Source organism: Pleurodeles waltl, chromosome 12 (genome assembly GCF_031143425.1).
Source record: "Pleurodeles waltl isolate 20211129_DDA chromosome 12, aPleWal1.hap1.20221129, whole genome shotgun sequence".
Lineage (NCBI taxonomy): Eukaryota > Metazoa > Chordata > Amphibia > Caudata > Salamandridae > Pleurodeles > Pleurodeles waltl.
In genome coordinates this window covers 663,084,065-663,104,658 of record NC_090451.1, presented here as the reverse complement: position 1 = coordinate 663,104,658, position 20,594 = coordinate 663,084,065, and the positions used below count along the sequence as shown (strand labels likewise).

The 20,594-nt window shown below is 42.3% G+C and overlaps 1 protein-coding gene across 2 annotated transcripts in view; it reads left to right on the top strand.

The window, feature by feature from the left end:
• Positions 1 to 20,594, top strand: part of GBA1 (glucosylceramidase beta 1) — a 69,702-nt gene that overhangs the window by 38,373 nt on the left and 10,735 nt on the right. For both annotated transcript variants that reach the window (XM_069218428.1, XM_069218429.1), the window contains exons 5-9: positions 3,854 to 3,987; positions 5,040 to 5,212; positions 13,272 to 13,509; positions 15,432 to 15,656; positions 17,590 to 17,753. In XM_069218428.1, coding sequence (XP_069074529.1) covers positions 3,854 to 3,987; positions 5,040 to 5,212; positions 13,272 to 13,509; positions 15,432 to 15,656; positions 17,590 to 17,753 — 934 coding nt within the window. The remainder of the gene's footprint in view (positions 1 to 3,853; positions 3,988 to 5,039; positions 5,213 to 13,271; positions 13,510 to 15,431; positions 15,657 to 17,589; positions 17,754 to 20,594) is intronic.

Below are 20,594 nucleotides of genomic sequence, written 5' to 3'. Positions count from 1 at the left end.
TTGAAATTAGCCTATTATTGTATAAAAAGCATGCGCTGTGATTATCAGAGACACGAGGCGTTACCATAATCAGCATTGTTAGAATGGTAAACAAAATGACCAACTTAATCATGTTAATTGTTGTAATGTTTGCCTGTTCCTATCTCTGCCTAACACTACACTATAGAGAGCATAGTGAGAGTGCCCATCTGCCTGATCAATGGGATATTCTAAGGCCCATACCTCAGTGTTAGATGTCTGGAAACCGGCACAAGTTATCCTTCTTGGCAGGATGGAGGTCGGGGTCAGCAGGGCTGCATGTTAGTCCCAATAGGGGAGTGATCCTCTCAAGGAGCTCCAGCATTGAAGCTGTTTTTATAACAACATGATATTCTGGTCACTGTGGCACAAACACAGAGCACCTCATCTCATACTGTCTGACTAAAATAATGTGTCTCCTACTAAGCACAACAAACAAGCACAATAATGACATTGTTTTCCTAAATGTGAGACACTGGCACTATCTGTAGAGACTACAGAGCATTACTGCCTATCAGAAATGCACATATAGCACATTCCCGTATTTAGTAGAATACAAGTGTGGCAAAAGTCACCACAGGAATGGGATTTCAACTTAAGAAGTGGGCTCTAAAATGAAGAATGCATGCAACCAACACCACAAAAGCACACCGTGTTCCCCGATAGATGGTTGCCCTGTGGTGAATCCAAAATAGTTTTGTATTGGGAAGCAGGAGATTAGCTTGGCCCTTTGGCTTGCAGGCCTGTGCCCCCATCACCTAGTCACTTTTAACCTACTCAGCCTGCTCAGTTTTAGCGCATTTTATTTAATAATTTTTTCCAAAATGGCTGCTATGTTTATAGTTAGGAAGATGTTTTGATTTCACGTTATCAGTGCCACTCTCTGAAGGCATCACTATCAGCATCAAAGACAAGTGATATACGTAGGTATTCACATCATGTCCCTTTCCCACTTTCGTGTGTCAGGAACATAATGTACTTCTGGAAAGAATTGTTTATGTAATTGCTGCCCCAAGCATGCTTTCTTATCTATTGTTTGGGAACATACCTGCGTCAAGGGTCCTACAAGATCTGTATAAATACATCTCACACAGACAGGGTTATCGAAGGGATTCCTACCAGATGGCATCAACGCTATCTATGCTACACGTCGTCTTGATGCAGACCCAGCCTTCATGTACCCACGGAGTCTGATCTTGAGACCTCATTCCAAAGTAACTAGGGTTGTGGGGGGTGGGATCTTCTCATGGACATGATACTGGAAGATTAGGTTTAACACACCTAGCTCTCTTTAGGTTAGAGATTATGTTCATCATGCTAGGGTATTAGGGTCTATTTCAGATCTAATGTTATTGCAAGATTGTGGGGGTCTTTATATTCATGACTCTTGTTTTTACTAGCCTGTTTCTTGTACTGTTCATTATCCTAATCATTGCAGCACATGCATTTTACAGTAGATTGCAGTCTTGTTAATAAAACTTATTGAAAACTTTACTGCATCTCCTTCATTGCCTGTGTGTGACTGAGACTTGTTGCTCACGTGAGAAAAGGGTAATCTCCGTTTAACCACGACTCCCCTGAGATGCTGGACTCTTGAGTCCATGCTTAAAGGCTACCACAAATCGTCTTTTACTGTTTGGCTTTTTGATAAGGTACTGCTTGTGAACAGTTGCGACTTACTGTAGGATTGGCCTAGTCGCCTACAAAGTGCTGTCATCCCTAAACCAGCAGTCTTGCCTAGAGCAAGAGTCCAAATTACGACAATGGCTGCTATTGTTTACAGTTAGAGAAATGTTTTGATTTGCGTTATCAGTGGCAATTAGTGAAGGCGTCACTATCAGCGTCGTAATCAAGTGATGTAAGTTGGTATTCACTTCATGTCCCTTTCCCACTTACGTGTAACAGGAACATAATGTACATATGGTGGGAATTGTTTACATAATTGTCGCCACAAGCCTGCCCCCTTATCTATTGTTTGGGAACATACCAGCGTCAGGGGTCCTATATGATCTGTATAAATACATCTCACACAGACAAGGTTATCAGATGGATTCCTACCTGATGCCATATACGCCTTCTAAGCTGCGCGTCACCCTGCTGCAGAATTCAGCCTTCGTGTTCCCAGGGAATCTGACCTAGACCTCATTCCAAGGTAACGAGGGTTGGGAGGGCACTTCTCATGGACATGGTATTGGCAGATTGGGTTTATCACCCCTAGCACTCACTATGGTAGGGACTAGGTTCTCTAGCTAGAGATTTAACATTTCATGTTTATTGCAAGATGGTGGGGGTCTTTGTATTCACGACTGTCATCTTTACAATCATGCTTCTTTTATTATGCATTTTTCCAATCATTGAAGCTCATGCCTTTTATCGTAGATGCAGTCTTTTCAATAAATCTATTGAAAACTCTCCTGCATCTCCTTCATTGCCTGTGTGTGACTGAGACTTGTTGCCAACATGAGAAAAGGGTAACTTCTGTTCCACCACGACTCCACTGAGATGTTGCCCTCTAGGCTCCGTGCATAAGACTGCCAGAAATCACCTTTTACAGTCTGGGTTTTTGGTGAGGTACTGCTTGTGAGCCGGGAAGGTTGCGACAACAGTTGCGGCTTGTTGTAGGAGTGACTCAGTCGCCTACAAACAAAAGTGCTGTTATCCCTAAACCAGCAGTCTCGCCTAGGAGCGAGAGTCTAACTGTGACAGCCCAAGTACCCTGACCTGTCTTTTGGCCTCCCAATTAAGAGAAAGCAGTAGCAGCAGTGTGTGGGCCGTATGTTTGTCTGCACCTTACCCTTATCACCAGTAATAATATCATGGAACCATCGGCTTAAATATACCTTTGTGTCATTTCTGCATGATTTCTAAAGAAATTTTGGTTTCTGCCCCTTGTATTTAAAAAAAAAAAAAACATCCAATAAAGTACTTGGTAGAAAGTTCATCTTCTGCTCCATGTTCCCAGTGCTGCTGAAACGGTGGTTTAAATTAAGGTTAAACAAATTTTTCTTCCGAAATGGTTCGTCATTGCCTCCTACGTGGAGAAATACACTTCGGTGTTAAGGTACTGCCTTTAGTATTATGTGGCCTTCTTTGTCTGAGTCGGGTAGCTGCCAGCACGAAACAATCAATATATATATATATATATATATATATATATATATATATATATATATATATATATATATATATATATTTTTTTTTTAAAGATTTTTTTTCAGTTTTGCTGTATGGTACTTCCAATCCATACCATGAAGCGTTGGATCTCAGTGTCCAGAGTGGTATTCAGTTGGCTTAACGTTTGGTGCATTGTTTTTACCAACCCTAACATCCAGTATTGTAGTCCCTGGACTGGGAACCACTCCAGGCTTGCAACCTCTGCAGACTTTTTTTGTGATGTGCTTCCATTCATTTTCCTAAATATCCATAGTATATTAGAAAAAAAACGAGTTTGATTCTCGTAGACTCTTCACATTGGACACCCTTTCACTAGTGTGCTGGCCTGGTGAAGTGAAGGTTTTATACGGGTATGGTTAGTGCTGACCCTTGTATTTCCTTTTTTTTAACTTTGCCAAAGATTCAGTTTTTACAGGGCAGCTTATTTTTTGGTCGGGAAGACTTACACTGGCAAGCTGTCCAGAGTTGCCCACTGTGCCCAATCTCTGCAAGTTACTTGCCCTCTGATATTGGTTCCTCTTGAATGTAGTCAAGACGCCATTTTACCTCTTGGTTATTGTTATACGCCCCCCCCTCTCCCTCCCCCGGTTGCAGGTGTCAGTAACTGAAGATATGAACCTCCTTCACACCCACTGCTGGATGTTTTGTGTCTCTGTCGCAGGTATTGAGTACAACGTTCTGAGAGTTCCCATGGCTAGCTGTGACTTTTCCCTTGGCAACTACACCTACGACGATACCACTGACGACTTTGAGCTGAAACATTTCAATCTGAAAGATGAGGACACTAAATTAAAAGTGAGTCTCTGAGACAAACCCAACAAAATGTTTATAATTAAAAAAAGAGGAGATTGAGCAGTGAAATTAGAGGAATTCAGTAAGAGGTCACATGAAATGAAAGAGGAGACAGACCATAAGAAAGATTACATTGTTTAAATCACAAGTCCAAGGAGGAAAGGAGCGTTAATTGGCAATTGTGGTGGTGCACCGTTAAGAGTTCAGAGAGATGAAACATGATCGGTCAATGTTGTGCTTAAACAGTGTGAATGCCTCCATCTTGTTGATTTCACATAAGTTTGTGAGTACTTGACATAGAGGGGGGGTTAAGTATACAGAAGAATGAAAATAAAGGGGAATTTGAGGGAGCTGGAATAGATGGAGACAGAGATAGTAAAAAAGAGGGGCTGTAGATAAAAAAACTGTCTCACAGGAGTGAAGAGTTGGTCTTTGAGTCGGTCTCTTATGATGATGATGATGTTGATGGACTAGAATATAGGTCAAGATAATTACCCAGTCATTGTTTTTCAAGCATAGCACTCATCACATCTTTATTTTCCTAAGTACAACACCTTAAGTGTGATACGTGTGTCCTGACAATGGTCCAATGCTCAGTTTGCCATAGGAACCGCCCAGCACCTCACTGATGAGACAGAGATGGGGGAAGCTGGTGTGGGGGTTGCTTGTTTCCCCTTTACTGTGGACTTGAGAGGCCATTTTGGGCTGGGTTTTTCCAGTTTGAGCAGGACCAAGGTACATTTGCATGAGGGTGCCCAGTAGATAAAAAAAATGAACTATGACAATGTTTCAAAGTGCAGTTGAAGAGGAGAGGCTCTTTAAGGGCTCCTGTCATCAAGTGATACTCTAATATTGATGGGAATGGTGATGGGCAATTCCTGAATGATCTGCACCACGTTTTGAGAGTTAGAATCCTGTTTATCGATGCCCAAAAGGATCCAAGGGGAATTTTGTTCCTCATTTGGATCATAACAATGTTCTGGATTCTGCTGAGTAAGTGGGAGTTGAGTTGATCGAAGCCTGTGTCCTTTTTCAGTCATGATGTCTTTTTCTAGATCCCTATTATCCAGAAGGCACTGGCAGTCTCCAAGAAGCCTATCTCCCTCTTCGCCAGCCCCTGGTCATCGCCATCTTGGCTGAAGACCAACGGTGACGTGATTGGAAAGGGCACCTTAAAGGGAAAGCCGGGAGACAAGTACCATAAAACCTGGGCTAACTACTTCATCCGGTGAGTAGGCGGTGTTGGCTTTCATCCAGTTAGTGATTTCAGTCATGCACGCAGTGAGCTTGTTTCTTGTGTTTGGGGGATCTTATCCAAGAGGGAGAACAAAAGTTGCATGTCATTGGCGTAGGAGAGGATGTTGATGTCATTGGCCAGAAGAATCATGTATGCATTGAAGAGGGTGGGGCTGAGCAATGAACCTTAATGCACTCCGCAGATGAGTTTGCAGGCTTCTGAAGAATAAGGTGCCGGGCTGACAGCTTGTGTTCCATCTGTTTAGAAGCAGCAGATCCAGCGGGTAGCAAGTCCTTGGATGCCCGTCTCAGCCAGGTGCCTGATGGGGATTGGGTGTGAGATTGTGTCAAATGCTGCATAGACGCGTAGGAAAATGAGGGCTGCCATGTCTCCTTTGTCAATGATCGTGCGGATGTCATATGTGGTTTGTGATAAGTGCTGTTTCTGTATTGTGGTTGGGTCTGAATCCGAAACGCGTGTCGTAAAGGAGCTGGTGGCTTTTTAGGTGGTTGGTGAGGCGTCGGTTGAATAGTTTCTCTAAGACTTTAGCCTTAAAATTGAGGCTTATTATTTGAAAATTCTACACTTTATGTAAGAGTTAAACTATATTTGGATTATTAGAAATAACCAATATTGATGAGATTTAAAAGTTAGAAAACGTTTTGCGGTACTAATGGAGTATTAGGTAAGTTGGTATTGTTAACTATGTTGTGATCAATAAGAATATTTTCCTATTAAACAAAAAGGGTTTCTATTGGAAAGGAGCCCAAAGGACGAGACGGGTGGTTGTGTTTTTATTAGTGAGTGTTTATTTAGAAGGACAAGAAGCTTTTAGTAATACATTTCTGTATTATATTGAAAAGTTTCTCAAAAATAGACTTTTGTTATTGGTTTAAGGTTGAACTGGTTTAGGAAGAGCTTTATTTTGTGACTGAATACTAGTACACCATAACATGTGAAATGTAGGTGGCTACTCGTTTGGCTTGTTTGAAGGTAAGGTGCAGTCTATCGTAGATTCTGACCTCTATAAATGGCACTCGTTGGAAAGTATGAGCCCTCTAATTTGGGGTTCTACATGTTGCAGATTACATTTTGTGGTGCAGATTTGTTTAGCATGTTATGTTGGCATTCACCTAATTTGCTGCCTTGGCTGTGGGCTGGAGTTTGGCTTTGTGGTAAGTGAAGAAGCCCAGGTGGTTTTGGAGTAGATGTGGTACCCTCCTGCTCTTGCCTTTCTGTGGAAGTTGTAAGTGTAGGTAGAAGTGCAATGAGTACTCCTGTGTGTTTTCGTGCGGGCCATGCAGAATTATTGTTGGTTGGAAGGTAGCCACCACCTCAAAAGGGGGTGATTCTGGCTGTTGTGGTCAGACGGATGTTAGCATGGTCAAGAGAATGCAAAGCTGAATCCAGGACACATCATTGTAAACCTCACTTACCACTTCTACTAGGGTGAGTGTTGTCCTGGTGAGGGAGCAAAAGCTGGACTTCAGCAATCATGGTTGCTTTGATTACTTTGAGATATTGCATTAGTATGTAATGGCTATCTCTCCATGATAGTCGAAACACATGGAAGGTTGCCAACTGATTTGAAGCCAGCAGGAGAGTTGGAGATGTTGGTTGGCTGCTAAGATGTTCCTCAAGTTTTTCAGTCAAGTTAGGCTCTTGATTTCTCTGTAAAGTATTCTTGGGTCTGAGAATTGGGACAAATGCCCTCTGCAAAGCTTTGCAAAGATGCCCCTCGCCAAAGGGCTCTCTATTGAATAAACGTGTGGTTTTCTTCAAGTGAATTTGGCAATTGAGTCAGTCCACTGGAATTCTTAAACCATGTACATTTTATTTGTCACACGAACTCTGCTCTGATGACTGAGAAGCTCCAACAGCATTCCTCTTTTCTGGGTGGGAGGCTAATACTGGATCTACACAGTAAAAGGTCCAGCTGTTTCCCATGACGTGACTCTCGCCTTCATCATTTGCTAGACTTTTATGAAGTGTGCGGAAGGGTGTGGTTCACGGATGCCTTGGTGATTGGTAGGGTCCATTGGCAACCTGGGTGCCTGCTGCACAAGATGGGGGTATCTTTCGGAAGGCTGACTTTGTCCAACTTGCACATAAGAGCCTGCACATGCTCCTTGTGAAGCGCCCTTTCCTAGAACTGAGTCCTTCTTGGTGGGTGGAAGTCTTTTGTCCAATATAGAGTGCTTTACCCTCCATTCCTTTGTAAAATCCTTTCATTCCCCATCCCTTTGTTGCGTCCAGTTCCTAAGTAAAGCAGAACAGATGGAGGAAATTGACTGTGTCTGGTTGACACATAAATTAGGGCCAATTCAAAATGGTTTAACCTATGACTATTATCTGTACCGCCAGCAAACATTGGGCAACAAATAGAATATTCACTTGTCTAGGGTTCTAGAAGTGCTTGTCTCCTCCTCCTCCTAAAGCAGACACTTTTGTTGGCACTAACTTCCTACCTTGGCCACCAGCCCTCTTAGCCAGTCCATATTGCCATTCATCTGGACATTGAGGAAAGCTGCCAAAGTTTGGGAAAGGACATCCTGCAAGAAGTGTAACCTCTGCTTGCTTGCCATTCTCCTTCAAGTATGGATTTAAACCTGGGGTGTCTGGTAGGAACGTGGCTGCTGTGGTTTGTGCAGAGACTAGGGACTTACTTGCACAAGGAGCTAGACTTCAGCTCCTAGGCAAAGCCGAGCTGATCTCATTAAGGTCATCCATAAGCTACAAGATCCCTGCACCATAGCTACCAGGAGAAAAAGAGCATATTATCTAGTTTGTGGAACAGCATAATTGCCTGTCATCACAACTGGTGAGCCTTCACCACCGTCTCCGATCAAGCTTGTACTTGTAGAATGCAGGTACCATTGCCCCTTCGCCTAAAATACAGACTGACCACGAGACAGTCTAACTTCAAGTTCTCCACTTAACCCACTGGTTAGGTCTTGACTGTGACTGGTAAATAACCGGATGCAGGCCACTATGGTTGCTGTCGCATTACAACACATCATATTGAACAATATCACAAACAGCCTGCATAGCCAAAACAGCAATATCACAACATAACGTCCTGAGCAATTGATATTTGGACTTTCTTCTGAAGTGGTAACTAGATTCCTTGTCAGGAGTAATTTAATCATGGTTGTTTAGGTGCATGTGTGATTTTATTGGGTTGGGTTTTTGTTGTTAGTATGGTGACTTTTTAGGGACAGGAATTTTTTTTTAATTGTGCCTTGTTTACTGTAAACTCGCCACTAAGGGTTCATTCCACTGAGTTTTCCAGATTAGTGTTGGGTTCCAGTTGAACCAGTATCATAGCCAAGTTCCAGAGTTCCAGCTGCTGTAAATTGTGCACAAATTTGAATCCCTATTAAAGAAAAGCTTTTGAAAATAAGACAAAGTTCCCAGCTTTCGAAGATTCTTGAAAACCCGTCCCAACTTGTATCAGAGTTTCGTCAAAGAATCAAGTGCCCAATATCTCTTAAAGAAGGAGTGCAGCTCAAATCTGTTTCCAGTAGCTTTATTAAGAATGTTTCCAAAAGGGTAAGTAAGCAGGCACAGCGGATAACCATCAGACAGTCATCTCATCCCGGTGAGCTCCTAACCGCCTGTCTGCCACCTCTGATTTCAACCAACAACATTTGCCAAAATCTTATCTTGTTTTACCATCTACCGTCTGTGTCCCTTTCAACAATCCACACTTCTCATCATCTCCCAATAAAGAAAAATACAATGGAAGACATAGTGACCTGAAAAGAAAAAAAGAGAATCTGAAACATATGAGAACTAATTTAAGACATAACAAAATAACAATAGTTCACAGGTACATTAACTTTACACAACCTGCCCCGATACACCCCCCCCCCACAAAATAACTCTACCCCACTTGCGCCCAATGTATCCTGATTCTGCGATTTGCTAACAGTAATACCAATGACCTACAACTATATCTTAACGTGCTTTTTTATAAGCAGGATGTAACCCCCGCACATATTGCTTTAGAGATCACTACATTCTCAACCCGGGGATTGTAGCTAAAGATTCAGGGATCTTACCCCAAAAGCAGGTGATTACTGGGCAGGACCACAGCTTGTGTAGCCGATCCTCTGCTGGATATCTACATCTCAGGCGTTTCCCTGCATGCATTTGGTAGATTTTACTGAGAGCAAGTGGGGTAAAATAGGCTCAATGCAATATCTTGATTTCTATCACCCGAAACCGGGCATTACTAGTTGCAACTTATGAAATCCCAATACTCTATCCCATTCCGAATCAGTGAAGGGGGACCTCCTATCCTGCTCCATATAACTCTTACCATCAAGGTGTGGGGTGGTGCAACCTGTCTTGGATCAGGGTGCTATATGTTTGGGAAACATATCTACCTCCCGTCTGTAGGTCTATCATAGCATGGATTGTATGTGATTGTGGTGGGAGTCACGGAAAACCGAACCCGAGTTTGCATGCTGCAGCAGTTGGTTCCACATCTTTTCTCCTCTTATTTGCACAACCCTTTGAACATCTCCACCACTTGTATAGGATCAGACCACACATGTGCTCTGGCCCCAAATTGTTAGCTAGTTTAACTCGTACTAAATTGCTACACTTCAAACTTCATCCTTAAATGTTTATGTCACGTCAGATGCATGCCTTTTCTACTCCTTTGCTTTACAGCAAAACTTTCCATGATTCCCAGCTAACTTGTTCCTCAGACATCACCTTGGAACCAGCAATGCAATCCGTTAAGAACTGAAATGGCGAACACCCTCTTACACGATGATCAATTATCCTATACATCTAAAGAATATCTTGCAACACTCCTCTCCAGCTGATCCCACCTTTATGTGCTAGCTCAGTGGTGTCCTTTGTCCTTCTTAAACCTGTTGACTAGGCCATTGGGCTCTGGTTGAAAAATTGCAGTTCTCTTATGAATTGTACCCATCCGATTAAAATACCATGCCATACAATTGCTAATGATCTTGGGTCTGTTATCCAAAACTGTACTCTGGTAAACTGTATCTAGCAAATACATCATCCAGAACTACGGCAACAACTTCTCATGTTTTCCTCTTGTCCATCCTTATCTCTGGGCAAATTTAAAAATCAATCAGTGAAAAAAAAAAAAAAGGTTTTGTTCCTGGGCACAACTGCAAAGTGCTTAACAATATCAATTCCAAATGCCTGCCAGGGACCATCAAGCATTTCTACAGATTTTAATTCTACCCTTTCAGGGCTTTACTGGCTTATCACTTCTCATGACAATAACATTTTAACATATTTTTTAACTCAATATTCCATGCTTGTGTCCTTCGCTGTCTGGAGGGATAATCGTATCACTATCAACTTGCACATCATTCTCTACAGTCAATTCGTCTAACACCTTAACAAATGATTTAAATTCTCCAACCAACTTCTTCTCTTCAGGCAAAACCATTTTGTAATGGACTCGGCTGCCTTCTTGAAGTTCGTATCAGACTGTGCAGCTTTCCTATCTCGTTTCTCCGAAATGCAGCAAGTATTCATCCCCTCACATTGACCGACCTCTACTTTGAAAGCCACTTCACATTCCATTTTACTTCTCCGCACCTTACAGAGGCATTCTTGATCTGTAATCTGCATGACCATTTTTAACACCAGGAATATACTCTGTACTAAGACAAAACGCCTATGTTTTGCTGGTAGATGGCCAGTCTCGCTGTTAAAGTCCTACCTCTGTCAGACCTAAGCATATTGACAAAGGATTTGTGATTGGTTCTCATTGCAAACGTTGTTCCCTATACAACGTCTATCGTGTTAATTCGCTTCAGTGCTGCTAAAAGCGCCTTCTCCACCACCAAATAGTTCCTTTCAGTTTCTATGAGAGTTCTAGAGCCATATGTAACAATCCACTCTTGCCCCTCCCCTTGTTTCTGCATCAGTAGTGCACCTACACTGCTGGCATCTATATTAATAATAATACACTTTTTCCTAACCACAGATGGTTTCACAAATGGAGTATCCACAATCTCCTGCTTTAGTTTTACAATTATTTCAGTTACAAATTTGGAATAACTTTCAATCAACCCAAGAGAAGATACAAGTTAAGCTTTTGTTACTTCAAATCCAGAGCATCCAGTCTGGCTTTCACATGAGTAGCTTTAGATTCTATGTTATTTGCAGACATCTTGTCACCCAAATAATCCACACTAGTGCATGAAAGCTACATTGTTAATTTAAACGTGTGTTATACAGAAGTGCCAGAACCTTATTCAGGTTATAGACACGCACCTTCCATGTTTTACCATAAAAGGTAACCCTTCTAAAGACACTTTAGTCAGAAGCTGGAATACAGGTGAAGCACATAGAAAACTATGTAATGTTTACCATACAGGCTTTACTAGGCAGGATGTTAGGAATAAATAGGAAAGTAGCATGCAGGCCCTTTTGGGCCGCTTACCACTACAACCCTCCACATACCTCACATTAAGCACTTCAGATCACTTCTCCCATGTATTGATATTTCCCCAGCATATTGTTAAAACAGTAGTGGTGGTAACACAGAAGTCATCCCCCCACATTACAGTACATTCAAAATAACACAAACAGCGGTCTGTGCTGTAACACGCCTTATCTACTGTGCACTGGAACCCTTGAAAGTCCTTAACAATTGTGCATAATTTAAAGGTGTGTACTTTAATCCACATCATTGCTATGTCTATAATCCCTGCTTTTTCCCCAGAGTTAGTAAACTGCAAAGTCAACAACACAATTTTGATCCACGGTACCTGTAGCTTTTACACATGTCCACACTTCCCTGTTAGTATAACTATATTGCATCTGCTTCTGCACCTCATTGCACTCATAAATCAATTCCCAACAAGACACAGCACAATCTCCAGTGTATGTTGCTATTTATTGAGCGTGCCTCAGCTTAAGATGGTGGCACACTATACCTCAGTCTGTGTAATGTAACGAGTCACACAGGAAAGTCAGTCCTCACTGTGTGCCGTTGTAGGATCTCAAAAACGTTGTTTACTCTGCTTCATATCCATGTGAGCTTTTCACACACTTGGAGTGGCATGAGCAGAACCAATCTGTGCATATACTAACATGACTGGAACCAACTGTATGCCAAACTTCTCCGCAGATCCCCATCTCACATGCTCTACCCCTCCTTAAGCAACAGCTTGAACAATGCACACATTTGGACCATCGGCCACTTCACCTCCACACCCTCTGCGTCCCTTTGCCCCACTTCGGGCCGAACAACGATGTGTTGCTTTGCTTTTTCCCCAGATTTTTCCCCAACTTGTTCCTAGTGTCATAAAGAATGAGCGGAGCTCAAATCTGCTTCCAGTGGCTTTATGACAAATAGTTCCAAAAATGGGAAGAAGGCAGGGACAGCAGATGACCATTAGAACAAGTTGCTCAGGTGAGCTCTCAAAGGCCTCCAAATCCACCCAACGGCATTCTCACTATTCCCATTAGGTTCTACATTCCCATTTATATGTGTCAGCCTACATCCAATTTCACACAAGCTGAGTTCTTTGGTTATCCACTTTGGGGTGCAGCGGTATTGTGGCCCTGGGACACCAGTGTTATAGGAGAGTTCTCGCACAGGATACCTACTGCGCAATAACTATCCAAGGACTCAAAGAAAAGGGTTCGCCCTGAGTGTGCACTACCGGTTGTAGGTTTGCATCTGACACACCTCTGAAGATTTTGTTGGTTTTACATAGTGTTTTTTTCCAGATGCATCAGAATATTTCTTAATTTTTTCCTGGGGATTGGTTAGTCACCAATGTTTGTCTTTGGATTTAATAAAATTGCATATTTCCTTGGGGAACTAGATTGGGAAGAATAGTCTAGACTCTCTGTTGGCATGATGAATCATCTCTAAAGTCATGTTTTAATCCAGCTGCTATGAGGTGCCTTTCTGGATTATTTAATTTTATGTTATACAGCCAGCAACATATTCCAGTTTGTTTGCAAAATCACTTAATTAGGCTGAGCGTTTGGACGGATGCCTTTCACATTGACAACTTCCTTGTTCCTCTTTTCGCAGGTTTCTGGACGAATATGCGAAGCACAACTTAACCTTCTGGGCTGTGACCGCAGAGAATGAGCCCACTTCAGGCACTATTACTGATTTCCCTTTTCAGGCATTGGGCTTCACCCCAGAACACCAACGTGACTTCATCGCATTGGACTTGGGCCCAGCTCTTGCCAGCAGTGCTCACGCCAAAGTGAAGCTACTTATCCTAGATGACCAACGGCTGCTGCTCCCATACTGGGCCAAAGTGGTGAGTCTGGAGCCTGCTCTTCTGCTTGGGGTTGTGGACCTCCTCAAACTAGCAATGGAATGAACTATCAATGAAAGAATGAATATAGAGTGCTTGTTCACTGTAAGGCGGCTGTGCAATAGGACCCGAAATAACAAACATACTTGAGTGAGATGGGAGGAGTACTGCAAATCAGAGGTGCAAATACCAACAAGAAAGGCAGTCAAATGTATAGTTTAAAGAGAGTCAATTAGAAGAAGCTTTTTCTCAGATTGTGAAGAATACTATAGAGTGAACCAATCTTGTAAAAACAGAGGGATAATTCCTTAGGTAGACAAGCCAGAGAGCTGTGAAGGTGATTCTTTTCTTAGAACGAGTCACCGTCAAAAGGGAACTGGAGAGTTTCAAAACTGTTCAAATCCTCATCAAGGAGCCTTCAGTATGGTGCTTTACTCTCCAGGAAGTAGTCACCCTAAAATCTGATTTTATTACCCCTGGCAGAACCAATGTCTGAGGAGAGAGCCAGGAATAGGGCATTGTGTGTGGCAGGGAGATTCCCCATCCACACTATTACATTTTGTCTGTGCTGTTTGCATCACTGCCTCTTATCGGGTTTTACTCTGAAACAGTTCTTCCACAGTAGGGGACCGAGAGTATAGATTTGGTTTGAAAATTTGGGTGAAAAGTTCAAGAAGTTGGTAAATCTGTTTTTTTGAGTCTGTCAAATTTGTAGAGAATATTATAGAACTATCAGAAGTCATTATCCTGTTTAAAAAAAAAAAACATACTTTCTTTTGAAAGGTCATAAATGTTTTTCGTCAGGAAGGGACATTGAGTTTTAAATCTTTTATTTAAAAAAAAAATAATAAATCTAGTAAACATTCTTATCTGTCCATTCTAATTTGTGAATGGCATTCATATATTTTTTAAATTGCACATGGTAAATTAGAATCCCTAAAATTACTTTTATTCTTTAGAATATTTTGTGTTATTTGCTCAAAATATCTTCTTTGTATAAATCCATGTTTGCCAATGCCAATAAAGACAATTCAAATTAGAAAATGTCAACAATGGAACAGTTTATAAAAAATGCCAGAATTTGTAATTGCAGTTTTCAACCTTGTGAGAATAGAACTTTGTGTGTGGGGAAAAAAGGGTATTTGCGTCTCTAATGTGCACCTTGCTTCCTTGATTGGTCAACAGAACACACTTTTGGTTGTATCCATTAACCTACCCGGAATCCTGTTGAAAATATGTATCAGTTCTCTCAGAGTACTCTGTCGCAACTGTGACAGAGCACCCTATCCATAGTAGCCCTTGGTCACCTGGCTGATTTACAGGTGGGTGGACCTTAAGTGTGTAAAGGACAGAGCTAGTCCACCGCACACCCAATTTAGAGTGGGCAGTCTAACAGTCGGTTTTTGTTCTCCCTTACCACTGTGAAAAACCTGTCAGTAATGGACAGTGAAAACGTTTGAATGACCCTCACAGCATGGAAGGAAAACCCCATGGCACCGAGTCATTATTTTTTATTTTTTTTCATAAACTAAATCCTGCTTTGCGGTTTTGTTTTTGAAAAAAGAAATTAAAAATTTGACGGACGACCGTCCTGTAGGACGGAGCAGTCTGTCAAACCTTGAACCCATTGACAAGAACCGCTGTGACGTTTGTTGCTGCAAATGTTAGAAGATGTCAGCAGGGCCGTTGGACATCTCTAAATGTGAAAGACAGGCACTTCCGTCAGGGCGACTGAGTATTTTTCTTCATCACCCTAACAAATAAATCCTGTCTTCTGCACTCTAAATCAGGCTTTAAATTTATAAGTCGTGCTTTTGGATGTCCCGGAGATAGGCCTGACTACGTAAGTGAGGCAACATTTCCTGTGACATTTGGATCCCTGTGTGAATGTCTTACCCCATATATGGTCTCCTTCTCCCTCTTAGGTTCTGAGTGACCTCCATGCCGCAAAGTACATCCATGGAATTGCAGTGCACTGGTACTTCGATGCGCTTGCTCCTGCTGACCTCACCCTTGGCACTACTCACAAGCTCTTCCCTGACTACTTTCTTTTTGCCACAGAGGCCTGCAATGGATTCCTGTTGTGGGACAAAGGGGTGCAGCTTGGCAGCTGGGACCGTGGCAACAAGTACAGCCACAGTATTATTGAGGTATGTAGCATTTAAGTCAGCAAATGCAGCCGAAATCTCTTCCATGTAAGTTAAAATTTGGGAGGCAAGTACAGTTCAAGTGTCAAGATCATTTGTGTGATTGGCATCATACCCAAATGAGGCATCTGTGTTTTGTATGTGTGGAAGTGTGTTTTAGGATTGGGTATTTCTCGCACACCCGCAAATAACACCTTTTCTTCTGACTTTGGTTAGAGTCACCTAACTCATAGCTCCTTAAAGGTCACTTCAAGTTACTTCAAATGATTTTTCTCTTATTACTGTTGCTAGAGTCACAACATGTCCACTCACAAATCGCATGGGTGACACATTGTACAATGAGTAGATTCAGGAGCCATTGAAAACTTATGGACAGTTCCAAGAACCAGCAGATTTCAAAACAAAAATTGATAAAACCTGCTGTTTCTGCACATTGATTGGTTTTCTGTGTTGTATACAAGGAGGCAGTTGATATACCAGAAGCCCTACCAAAACATGCCAGGTATAGCCATAATACTCTAAATATAGGCTCATATCCCAGGTACATCCACTATTTGTTAAGTGTTATGCCAAATGAAGTCCTTTAGTGAATTAAATTGGTTATTAAACAAGTATTGTACATCTGAAGTAGCCACAGTGAACGGCTGCTCAAGAGTACACGTCCTCTAAAAACTGCACCATGCAAACAGTATTACAACATTCCTACTGTACATAAAACACCATAACATCACTACCGTCCAAAATACTTACACTGGCAGCAGTAAAAACTTGTTTTTGAAGATTATGTTGAACTCTGCTTTTAACACAGTCCTTTAGGTTTATAAACGCTTTAAAAACAGGTGATACTACCACCAGTTTTAATGGTATTCCGTTTATTTACCTCACAAGATGAAATACCGAGATGGTTTCACTGGCAGCTGGCCACCACAGGTCATGCATAGATGGCTGTGTTAAAGTTCATCTAGCCCAGATATTGTAACAGTTTGCTCCATGGCTGATACTAGTCTAACACAACATTTCACTCATCGAGATAAACTGAATAATCAATAAAATGAACTTTTTTGTAGAAGAATAAACAAAGGTGAAAGTTCCTTTCAACAGGTCTGAAGGTCAGGGAGTTAAATGTCAGAGGAGGAACTTTCTTCCACAAGAGTCTTGGAGCGGATGACTCGAAGTACTTTTAGTTGCATATTGATCTTCCTGTCAGTGCAAAGAGGCCTTCTTTAAAAGTTCCATTAGCTGCGTTTCTCTTTCTTCCTGCATGTTTGATGTCTGCTAGCATGTGCCTGACTTTCTCTGGTGATAAGCATGAAAGTGTACATTTCTGTACCTGCCTATGAGTGACATAGTATGTGTTTGATGCTGTGTTGTGTCCATACCTGGGAACTCTTGGGTCTGTAATGCTTATGCATCAGATCTCGGTGCTTCTGTGCCAGGGATATTTTCTCAGAGCCACTGGCAGCTCTGCACAATACATTTGAAGATTAGTTCTCCCGCCTATTTCTTCCTGTTGCATGAACCACTTAGAAGATAAATGCTAACTACATTTATGAAATTCTTATTTTCAAAAAATTCTTTATTTTGTGGCAAAGTTGACTTTTCTTTTCTTTTCATGCACCTCACCTTCCTGAGTGATTCTAGACGTTATCTGATGCTCCTGCCTATTGTTTTTTTTGTGTGGTGTGCCTACGGGCTGTACATTTGCTGTAGTACGATTGTGTTGATTTGCTTCACTACCTTTAGTGCTTTCCTGTCGGTAACACTGTGGGCTTCTATTGCCTTGCACCTCTTCCTGTAAGTGACATGTTGGGTGCTGTACTTTGCGTAGGTGACTGTAGGTGGTCTGCAATCTCTGAACCAGAGTTTGACCTTGAGTGGTCGTCTTCACAGCCCCACGGCGACCACATGATGCATACCTCTCCCCTTCCTTATGTAGGACCTCAATCATTATGTGACGGGCTGGACAGACTGGAACTTGGCTCTAAATGCACAGGGCGGCCCTAACTGGGTGAAGAACTACGTTGACAGCCCAGTGATTGTTGAGCCGGGGAAGGACTTATTCTTCAAGCAACCTATGTTCTACCACATGGCACACTTCAGGTAAGGGCACAGGTACCTGTTGGTGGGGATGGAGAGCCTGTAGGAGAAATACAACTCAAGGTTCGATTTGTTATGTCTGCCCTTTAGGTGAGTGGTTGGACAGCCTTTAGGTACGACTTTCACTCTGAGACTGTTCATATAAAGGTACTTCTCAAGTTATGTAGTGTACTGTCCGCCTGCTCAACTGTGCTGCCACAGTAATCCACCCTATCTAGTTTGAGAACTTGCATTAAGGCCTAGCAGCCAGTCCGGTGCTTTGTCTCTTTAACCTGTGGCCCCCCAAAGGATATTTCAAGAAGACTGTGGCACAGATCATGGGCTCGTTCTTGGGACTGTATTTGTGTTCTTGATCTGGTGGATGCCTAGTTTCATACACTTACTCTGGCACTCAGACGTTTTCTCTGATGTGTGACCGAGGGCAAGTCCTTTCTAGTCCTAATCCTCCTTTTCATTCTGGGTGCTTGCAGGCAGTCTGTTTTTTAATATTATGACAGTACTTCTGGAATTTCCATAGTTTCTAGGCACTCCTGCCGATACCTGGATAATTGGCTAATCGGGCTTCCACAGTCTCTTCACATTATCATTGCTTTCGTGATTATCTAGGGTAGTCAGTAAATATGAGAAGCCCTATCTTGTTCCTGCCTCACAAATCTGTGTAGTGCTTCCAAAAGGAACTTTCCTTTGCTATATTCGATCTCAGCTGTGTAAGAGGCATATTTTTGGGGCATGAGTGGTGCTCCATATGTTGGTTCCAGAAAGCGTTGAGCTCAGAGCTCCACTGCCAGCCACGTGGTCCTAAATGATGGGCTAGAAGGAGGTTTCCGATCAATGAAATGATCCTTTGGGTAGTGGGTTACAATCCACCTTGTTTGAGTCCCTTTACAGACCATAATTTTAGGAAACTGTCTACGCAGTGTACCACTGTAGGGGTACACAATGCAAATAGTACAGGCGACCCTTCTTGGCTCGTAGAGGTTAAAGTATAACCCTAAACGTTCTCTTTTGGAGTAGTGTGGGCAAGACATTTAGGCTTATCAGAGGGTAGTGCTAAGCATTTCTTAAACATACAGAGTGAATAAATGAGACACACACTCAAGAAGAAACTAGAGACCAATTTTAGAAAAAAACAACACTTTTATATTCTGTTTCGACACCAGAAAATCTTCAAAGTAAGTTAAGTACTGTTGTAGAGTTATCCCTACACAGTAAGTAAATACACCAGTGTGTTTTTAGGCAACAATGACTTTCAATGGGTATTTGCAGCAGGATCTCTGGGGTCCCATTTAGGTCGTAGGGTGCTAGAAAGCCAAGGATTCAAGAAAAACAAGCAGTTCAGTTTTTACCTGCCATGTCTGTGTGCAGAGGTGCTGGTGTTGAAGCCTCCATTATATAAGGAACAAAACCAAAGACCAGCCAGCCTTAGAGTATAAAGAAAGACAGTTTATTTATGTGAACGGAGACTGTTGGCTTGGGAGGCCATGTCCAAGCAGTCCAAATTTAGGAAGTGACACATGATCTTTTATTTCTGCAAACCACAAGGCTTATTTATGCATCTTATTAATTCTCAATATTAGCATGTGATAATTTCTCAAACATTGCAGAAGGTATTGTTGTTAATCCTTTATATTGCTCCAAATAAGGTAAGGTACAGTCCAGCAAGGAAGTTACAGAATATGGCCTACGTGTCTCACATTGAAAGGTGGAACTTTCCATCCAACAGAGGCGACACATACACAGGATAGTACATTTCTTCATACATATTGCTTCAGCTAGCATGCAATGATATTTCATGAGGGCTGTCTTTATAGCAAGCCTTGCATCATAATGCGTTTCGAGCAAACAGAAAAGAGCAGAGTAAGACTGATTTGCATATGGCTGTGTCTAAACTGGGGTAGCGTAGTGATAAAAAAAGATGGATTAAACCCAGATCTGTGATTAGGGGTGAATGTTAGCATTGTTCAGTGTTCCGTCCATCATCTGATCTTTTTGCTTTAGTTGCTCTAAGTGGGAAAGGTATGCCCAGATGTGGATCCCATGCTCACTGTGCCACTGGATTCAAGCTTGCCTGGCTGATGATGGGTGATACCTTGAAACTGGTTCCAGGACGCTTGTTTCCAGTCCTGGGACAACCTGGCTTGGAAGTTTAGCTAGGACTGTTCCCATGGAGAGCAGGGTCAAGACTAATTTGTATATGGCTGGGATTAAACTGGGGTGGCGTAGTGATAAAAAAAAAAAGATGGATTAAACCCAGATCTGTGACTGGGGGGTGAATGTTTGCATTGTTCAGCGTTCCGTCCATCATCTGTTCTTTTTGCTTTAGTCGCTCCAGGTGGGAAAGGTATGCCCAGATGTGGGTCCCATGCTCATTGTGCCACTGGATTCAAGCTTGCCTGGCTGATGAGGGGTGATACCCTGAAACTGGTTCCAGGATGCTTGTTTCCAGTCCTGGGTCGGACCTGGCTTGGAAGTTTAGCCAGGACTGTTCCATTGGGGAGCAGGGTCAAGACTAATTTGCATATGGCTGGGTTTAAACTGGGGTGTTGTGGTGAGCATAAAAATGATGGACTAAACCCAGATCTGTGACTGGGGGTGAATGATTGCCTAGTTCAGCAGTCCGTCCATCACACAAACAAGCCTTGGTTGCAGCAAATACTATGGTGCCTCGGGTATCGTTGCTGTTAGGTTCCTGATGGGGGCAACGTCTTGAGTCTTGGTAGAAGTGTTGGGGTGGTCTCCTGGTCACACAGCAATCTTCTTCTGGTGAGTTGCTCCCTCTGTGGACCCAATGGCCAGCAATACATAGGACTGGCCAAGTGCGGTCAGTGCTTGCAGATGCAGGGA